At 46.2% G+C, this 9,328-nt stretch overlaps 1 protein-coding gene across 1 annotated transcript; it reads left to right on the forward strand.

Annotated features, from left to right (window-relative positions):
- Window positions 1-3,592: 3,592 nt before the first annotated feature.
- Window positions 3,593-4,599, forward strand: LOC123185124 (uncharacterized). The gene has a single exon (XM_044597111.1). The coding sequence runs from the start codon at window positions 3,862-3,864 to the stop codon at window positions 4,084-4,086; it is 225 nt and encodes a 74-aa protein (XP_044453046.1). The 5' UTR covers window positions 3,593-3,861; the 3' UTR covers window positions 4,087-4,599.
- The last annotated feature ends 4,729 nt before the right edge of the window (window positions 4,600-9,328 follow it).

Genomic DNA, 9,328 nt, shown 5'->3' on the forward strand with positions numbered 1-9,328 from the left:
CACGGGGAGTAGATGCCCCCAAGAATGTTGTTCAAAATTAAAAAAGAGAGACCATTCAGGACTAGCCCTTGGAGGTGTATTTTCATAGAAGAAAATCACTTTACATCAATTGGTTGTATCCATTCGCGGACTACGCAAACAAATTCTTGAGGTTGCAAATTTGAGATATCTTGGAATAGTCTTGTGGGCTGGCTCAAATTAATAATGAAACAATAAAATACCTGCATCGTGTCGGATGGATCAACTTGCCACGATGACGCGCAGCGTTTGTTAGCAGTTTATGTGTATGGCGCGCCACCTGTGACGGCAGCGGGCTGGCCGGAGAAGCTGCACGGCCGTCCTAGCCATGACAGGTTCACGGTTAGGCGAAGCTGGCGTCGAGATCGTCGGTCGTTCCCCTCTCATTATTCCTCACGGGCACGGCACAGGCACCGCACCGCCGGCGATATGGCTGTGCGGCGTTAACTCTGCCTTGGTACCTCTTGGAGATTTGGTCATTTTGAGTGCATTTGTTCAACGTAATTATCTTATTTCAGGTACTCCCATGGACATAGAGCGGACCACCACTGGGAGGAGAAAAGCAAAACAAAAAAAGCTTGAGCATCGTATAGTAGGTAGGCTGTTGGTGGGTCGATCCATGCAGGGATTAAAAGCCTTGTCTGGCCATGGCCGGGTTTTAATCTCGGAGGTACACGCTACACGGCCGGCAATGAATACGAACATGACTAATGATGCAGACCAACTGTTATGGCACCGCCGATTTCTTTGGAGGCCATCATCAGCATTCAGTCATGGCGTTAATGGCGCCAGCAAGCCCAGCATGGGTCGTCTCCTCCTTAGACTAGTCACAATGGGGAGTAACTTAGACTAGTAACATCACATTTTACTAGCCTATGTTACTACCTCCCAGTGGGTAGTAACATATGTGTGTTGTCATGTTATGGTTCATTTATTAGCCTATAGACTCATATTGTCTTGTATGCGTGTTTGGTACGGTAACTACCTAAGTTATCACCATCATCTTTCTCATCATTAAATATGTGTCACATAAGCAAAATTATCTTGAAAGGTGTGATGTTACTAATGATGTTATTCTCACTGTGGCCAGCCTTAAGTTTGATTGGGAGTACCATGAACCGGGGCACATCGTTTTTCGTAGGATCAAAGAAAATATGTAATCAAGGGCAACAATTTGATCGAAATGATTACTCCAAAAAAAAATGGTCGAAATGATTTTTTTCTGAAATAGAGGAAGATTCCCGGCCTCTGCATCTGGATGATGTATGCAACCACTTTATTATTTATTCATATAAGACCTTACAAAGTCATACACCAGTAAGGCTAAAGCCACTGTCTAGGTAACATCTGTCGCTACACCTATCCAGTTGATGAAGGGATGCTGCTAGTATGGGTCTAATACCAAACGGACCTCGCAGCCAAACCTAACATCTAAGACCTAGATCCTAACCAGGACGCCTGCCGGGTACGGGGCACCCACCAGTCCGGCGCACTCCTCAACCAGGACACCTGCCGGGTATGTGGCCGCCGCAACCATCTGCCACCAATCCATCTTCAGTACTGTATTGTTGCATCTACCTTGCCCGATGTAGTTTCCTTCGATGCCACCACGACGTCAGACAATGCCATCATCCTGCACGTATTCATCCACACGCGCCAGTCGCCGAAACTCAGCAGCGCCATGCCGCCGGGATCCGTCGCCGGCCTTGCAATAGATGAAACACCACTCCCCCTCGTCCCCTCCAGCTAGCTCCTGCTCCAAAACGATACCCTCAGGAGGGAGCACGACACCGAAGGCGGGGTCATCGTCCGATCCGATAGACTCAGATTTAGTGTTTCTCCCGGAACATCCCGATCATGTTGACGTAGTTTGCAACGACGATGCCTCAACAGGGGGCGTCGGAGACGCCGTCATCATCGACCGAAGTCGGCGATATTTTCACCATTGTCGAAATGATATACCATCATGTTTATAATTATAAGTACATACCCCAATAGCCAGTGAACTTTTGCCGTGAGGGAGAGGCAATTGCGAACGGTTTAGGTGCCAAGTTTAGTTGTACGAGAGTGGCAATTCTTTCGGAAACGCATGACAATTTCTGAAAAGAATAAAAATTTGCGGGGAAAAAAGGACAGGAATTGCCATTACCAAGTGAAGTTGCCACAAAAAACGTTCGTTTGCCGTCTCGTTCGTTCGTTAGTTATCATTTTCGTTTAATTAAAGACGGAACATGCGTCGTCCATCTGTCAGCCGCGACAGCCTCACGCTTGAATGCCCTTCCGTTCGTGGCATGTTTCGTTAGGCTTGGCAATGGCACATGACGTACTACGTACCGGCGTTATCGGTTGTCATGTGCCGTGTGCTGCAATACAATGATGCCCTCCCATGCTTGCGGTCCTTGCTTATGAAATCGGGGCCCGTCGCTATCTCTATGCCATCGTCTCGCAAGTTGGATCAGTGTCTGCAATGCTTAAGGTGGATTCACGCCTTCACAGTCTAAACTGCTCTCCTTCTACCCTAAGGACATGATATCCCCACGAAAATACTCAAAACGACGACACACGCACATGTTCGAAACGAAAATACTCGTACGATTAAGGAATCATACGAGTTTCATGCTGCAACATGTTCACTTCACACAAAATTCCGAAATGTCCGAGTATGCAAGGAAGTCTCAAATCACAAACAATATCAACCTAGTACGTACATGCACGAGCCAAATGCGAGGCAGGCATTAATGCCATGACAGTCGCCTGGCTGACATTTTTTTTTGCGGGGGGCTGGCTGACATGCCCTGCTGCCTATCCATCACCCAATTAAGTCCAAACCAACCTCTGCCAGGCAACCTACGCCCCGTCCCTGTCCTCCGACCGCCCCAACCCATACCTTTTCCTCTCCAAACAGACACCCAAACAGCCATAGTTGTTGGCAGTGGCAGGGGAACAAGTTGAACAACACCCATGCGGTCGACCAAGTTTTCGATCAGTTCCGTTGGGCTCGATCTTTCTGGGTGGATTCAGGTCTAGGATCAAAAACTCCATCGTGTGTGGTCACGCTGTTGCACGTCTAACGTGCAAGCAACGTGAGCCGTCGATCGATGTCTCTGCATAACCACACAATGGCGAAAGGTTTCCTCCGAGATGTGCTGGACGAATACGACTACTGTTATACTAGCCTGCTATATATTCATGCAGCTCTCGAGGAGAATAAGATGAAAGCCATCACGGTGAAAGTGAACGTTAGGAAACATTCGCCTCAAAGAATTCTTAGTAAGAAGAGGAACATACTACTGTAGTAATACGATCCACTTGGCGCCATGGATCTGGGAGAGCGACTCGGACCACACGACGCTCTGCGGCGAGGTTAAAACCAACCAGTGGTCCGTGCCTGCCTGTTTTTGTCTACCCCGTACGCACGTATACTTACTCCGTCGCACACAGCAGACTTAGTCAAGAAGCATACGCTTGGCAGGGACGACATTATGGCCACCCCTAACCGCCACCTTCCCCGCCACCGTGAGCGCCATCAATGCCGTCCTCGCCCCGCCTTAAATCCCTCCTCCTACCCCCTCCCCTCCCTCCCTCCCTCCATCGCACATTGCCTGCTTACTGGCTCCCCGCCATTGCTGACCAGCGACCGCAACCACCACCTTCCCGCCACTATATACACACTCCCTTGCGCGCGCTGACGCAGTGACAAATCGCACGGGCGGCGCGCGGCCTAGCTGTATTGCACTGTCCACCACCGCCAGCGTCAAATATCTCCGGCGAGAGCTTCAGCGATATTTATTTCCGGAGAGCTTGCCGGGAAGGGGGAGGAGGAGGAGCGGCGGCGGCGGCGGCATGGTGTTCTTCTGCTTCCTGGTGGACCAGCGGCGGAAGGTGCGGAGCAGCAAGCCGGCGGCGGGGATCTGCTCGCGCTGCGGCGGCTGCGCCAGCGTGGCGGACATGGAGACGGCCACGCGGCTCTGCTACCTCCTCACCGTGCACCGCGTCACCTGGCGCGCCATCATCTGCACCTTCTGCGGCGCCATGCTCAAGTCCTACCGCCACTACCGCCTCTACTAGGCCGGCGGCCACCGTCTCCACCCGCGTCCCGTTTCCTGACGGCCGGTGCAGCGTGCATGTGCCAGCTAGTTTTGTTTGCTCTGCTTATTAATTTGTGTTTAAGGCGTGCTCTCTAGCTAGCTTGGAGATTGTTGCACTGGATGGATTCTTGTTATCTTATGTACATATGTTATGCAAGGTTGGATTACCTTCTCTTCTAAATTGGTATCTCCGTCCGTGGAGGCCAATAGGATTACTATTTAGTAGTACTACGATCTCATGCAAGAGAGAAGGGAGAAGTGTGAGGATCTTTGTTATCCATCCCTAATTAGCTCCTCTTGTAATAGTAGTATGGATGTTCATACATTTCCCCTCTCCTCTCCACGGCATTAACGTGTGATTTGATTCCTCACACTTTTCACCTTCTTCTTTTTTGTTGTTGAGAAAATCACACCTTTCATCTGACAAGGCCCTGTTGTCTGCTACTGCTATGAGATATTTCGAAATAAACAAGGACGGGATGTATTTGTGTTGTGTTGTTGGTAGATTTTTTCCCGTCAATTCCCGCGAAAAAATATATTCTGTCAAAACTTCGGTCCGCTGGAGGGGAAAGCTACTGTACAGTATTTGAAAATTGAAACCCCATGGCAGGCCGACCACCAGCAGATGGGCATTAACTAATGTGCATGGCATACGAGGACATATGACACATGGATGTGGACAGCCCATACCAAACTACTCCTACTCTGGTGTAAATTTCGTTGGCCCACGATGTACAATGTCTGCGCCAGCTAGCTGGTGTCTGTTGAAGGAAGTGATTTACAAGTCGCCATAGCCCAGATGCCGTCGACAGGCCATTTCTACGGTCATGGTAATTAAGCACTCGGCACAGTGCACATGTGCAATCAGCGAGTACTCTTCAGGAAGCCCGCAAGGGTCACTTTTGATGGACTGGGAGCGCGTCATTTGGCATGCTCTCAGCCGCCGCCACGTATTGCGATCAGAATGCTTTCTCTGGATCTTTTATTTTTATTTTTCTGTACGCGTTTTTAACATTTAGATGGATTTTTTGATTTTTCGGCTTTTCGGTTTTCCACCTGTTTTGGCACAAAAAAACCCCCGCTATTTTTCTTCTGCGGAAGCCATAGATTTACTTCTTCCGGAGGCACGGATTTCCTTCCGCGATAAAAAAAAGCATTTTTCTTTCTTTTTTCTTCCACAAGAGGCATAGATTTGCTTCCGCAAGATGCATACGTGTGCCTCTCGGAAAAGGAGAAAAATATTTTTTTCGGTTTTTTCTTCTTTTTATGAGCGGCGCAAATTATTTCTCATGTAGGTACGAATTTTTTTCCGCGAGATGCACAGTCGTGTCTTTCAGAAAAGGGGAAAACACCCTTTTTTCCTTCTACAAGAGGCATAGATCTATTTCTCAGGAAGGCATGGATTTGTAGTCGTTCCTCTTGAAAAACGAAAATAAAGGAGGGTTTTCTTTCTTCCGTGAGAGGCGCATCTCTCGGAAAAGGGAAAATGTGTTTTTTTCATTCCATGAAAGACACAAATTTACTTCTCATGGAGGCACGGATCTGCTTTCGCGAGAGGCATAGTCGTGCCTTTCGAAGAAGAAAAAAAGAACACCTTTTTTTTCTTCCGTGAGAGGAACATATCTACTTCTTGTGGAGGCATGGATTTGCAGTCGTGCCTCTCGAAAAATAAAAAAGCGTGTTTTTCTAAAAGAAACCTATTTTTTCATTCCATGAGAGACACATATTCACTTCTCGTGGAGGCACGGATTTGCTTCTGCGAGAGGCACAATCGTGTCTTTTGAAAAAAAAAAGAAAAAACGTGTTTTTTTTATTTTTTTCCACGAGAGGTATAGATTTGCTTCTCATGAAGGCAATGATTTGCTTCCGTGAGAAGCACAATTGTACCTTTTCAGATAATGGAAAAACGTGCTCCCGGTTCGAGTTTTCTGGAAAAAGTTCTCATGCCCCGCTGCCGCTACTGCTGGAAAGCCTTTGGATCCCCTACAGGACTGCCATTAGCCCCTACAAAGAGTCAAAATAAGCCAAAATAAGATACAGAAAGTGTTGAGACATCGAGACCTATCAACATGATATCTAATTTTGAAGATCTCAAGACAAGGAATCTAACGGTGAAAACAGTTCAAGGTTTGGACGCACGGTTTAAGAGATAAAACGTTTTGAATAAACGAATCTACGGAAAATAGGAAACCCCGAATTTCGACAAGTGGTGCGCATGCAGTGCGCCACTTGTCGTAACGTGGTGAGGTGGGAGTGATCTTTGTAAATAGTACTCCTTAGTTAGTGATTTATATATTTTCCAAAGTAAAAAAGCAAACATACCCATTGTGATCGGGTGCTGCTCTCGCTGGGAACAATAAGGCCCGCGTAGCCTACAACCCGCGTTCGGTCGCTACCATAGTGGGCCGGCCCATTAGGGCGCCTCGCTCGCTCGCCTACCAAGGACCTTTAGTGATGTGATCTCCTATACACCACTCTCCGGCAATTCTTCATCGTACCGAGGATCTCATCATATAGTCAACATGCTTTTCCAGCAACGCAAAACTTTAAATATAACACCAACGTAGATCCGAATACTTTTTTAAAACTTCGAACACAAAACAATTTTTGAAATGCAAACATTAAAAAAATCATGTACAATTTTTAAAATGCAAACATTTTTTATAGTTACAAAACATATGGAAACACGAACAATTTTTAGAAACATGACATTTGAAACTCCCAATTTTTTAAATTTTCTTTTAACAATTTTGAAATAGGAACATTAGACAAAACATTTTTTAATTTTTATGAACAGGAAACAGGAACATTGTTTGAAACTGCCGAACAAAATTTGAAGTCACGGGCATTTTTTGAAATCCTAAACATTTTTCTCGAATTTTGAAAAATTTAAAAAAAGACATTTTGAAAAACTTTTGAAAAATACAAACATTTATGAAATCCCCAAAGAATTTTTGAAACATGCAGAAATTTTTGGATTTTATGAGCAAACTTTTAGAACACGGTTTTTTTTTAAGTTTCGAATAAATTTCAGAAACCTGAACATTTTTTGACAAAAACTTGGAAAATCAACAAGAAACTAAGAACAGAAAAATGAAAAGCAATAGAAAAAGGGAGCATGAAAAAGAAATGGAAAAAGAGGAAAAGGAAAATGTAACTAAAAGACCCGTTCGGCAACCTTCTAGAAAGTTCGCAAAACCAGAAAAAAAAGAGTTCCCTAGACTGAAATGTGAAAGCTTTAGGTGGGAATACTAAAAATGGCTCGCTCCGGTCGCTTGTGTGCGTTTCTCCGACATTTTGACGCGAAATGCGTTAAATAGGATAGCCGTTCAGTGATACTTTTTCTGTTCCATATTAGTTGTCGCTGTGAGTATGTATGTGTATTGCACGTGTATTGAATTTGTGGCCCACCTCCTAGTCTTATATAGTTGAGGTAGAGGTCTTCCCTTATATTATATATACGTGCACCAACACCTCATCAATACAATGTCCATTGTATTGCAAACTTTTCTGTCTACATGGTATCAGAGCCAAGAGGTCTCGAGTTCAAGAACCGGCTGGCGCAATTAAAATTGCAGTCCACTTTCGATCCACGTTTAAGACTGAGGGAGCCACACGTGAGGGGGAGTGTTGACGTATAATGTGTTGTCTAGTCTCTTCCATCAGATTGGTTTTTTGATTGCATTGGCTAGAGCATTGTGACGCCCCCGATTCAATCGTACACTAATCATACACGCAAACGTGTACGATCAAGATCAGGGACTCACGGGAAGATATCACAACACAACTCTACAAATAAAATAAGTCATATAAACATCATATTACAAGCCAGAGGCCTCGAGGGCTCGAATACAAGAACTCGATCATAGACAAGTCAGCGGAAGCAACAATATCTGAGTACAGACATAAGTAAACAAGTTTGCCTTAAGAAGGCTAGCACAAACTGGGATACAAATCGAAAAAGACGCAGGCCTCCTGCCTGGGATCCTCCTAAACTACTCTTGGTCGTCGTCACCGGGCTGCACGTAGTAGTAGGCACCTCCCGAGTAGTAGTAGTCGTCATCGACAGTGGCGTCTGGCTCCTGGGCTCCAATGTCTGGTCGCAGCAATCGGGTATAGAAAGGGGGAAAAGAAGGAGCAAGCAACCGTGAGTACTCATCCAAAGTACTCGCAAGCAAGGAGCTACACTACATATGTATGCATTGGTATCAAATGGAATAAGGGTATCATATGTGGACTGAACTGCAGAATGCCGGAATAAGAGGGGGATAGCTAGTCCTTTTGAAGACTACGCTTCTGGTAACCTCCATCTTGCAGCAGGAGAAGAGAGTAGATGGTAAGTTCACCAAGTAGCATCGTGTAGCATAATCCTAACCGATGATCCTCTCCTTGTCGCCCTGTTAGAGAGCGACCACCGGGTTATATCTGGCACTTGGAAGGGTGTGTTTTATTAAGTATCCGGTTCTAGTTGTCATAAGGTCAAGGTACAACTCCAAGTCGTCCTGTTACCGAAGATCACGGCTATTCGAATAGATTAACTTCCCTGCAGGGGTGCACCACATAACCCAACACGCTCGATCCCATTTGGCCGGACACACTTTCCTGGGTCATGCCCGGCCTCGGAAGATCAACACGTCGCAGCCCTACCTAGGCACAACAGAGAGGTCAGCACGCCGGTCTAAATCCTATGGCGCAGGGGTCTGGGCCCATCACCCATTGCACACCTGCACGTTGCGAGGGCGGCCGGTAAGTAGAACTAGCCCCCTTAATACAAGAGCAGGCTTACGTTCCAATCCAGCGCGCGCCGCTCAGTCGCTGACGTCACGAAGGCTTCGGCTGATACCACGACGTCGAGTGCCCATAACTGTCCTCGCGTAGATGGTTAGTGCGTATAGGCCAGTAGCCAGACTCAGATCAAATACCAAGATCTCATTAAGCGTGTTATGTATCTGCGAACGCCGACCAGGGCCAGGCCCACCTTGTAGGAAATATGCCCTAGAGGCAATAATAAATTGGTTATTATTATATTTCCTTGTTCATGATAATCGTTTATTATCCATGCTAGAATTGTATTGATAGGAAACTCAGATACATGTGTGGATACATAGACAACACCATGTCCCTAGTAAGCCTCTAGTTGACTAGCTCGTTGATCAATAGATGGTTACAGTTTCCTGACCATGGACATTGGATGTCGTTGATAACGGGATCACATCATTAGG

The sequence above is a fragment of the Triticum aestivum genome, chromosome 2A, assembly GCF_018294505.1.
Source record: "Triticum aestivum cultivar Chinese Spring chromosome 2A, IWGSC CS RefSeq v2.1, whole genome shotgun sequence".
Taxonomy (NCBI): domain Eukaryota; kingdom Viridiplantae; phylum Streptophyta; class Magnoliopsida; order Poales; family Poaceae; genus Triticum; species Triticum aestivum.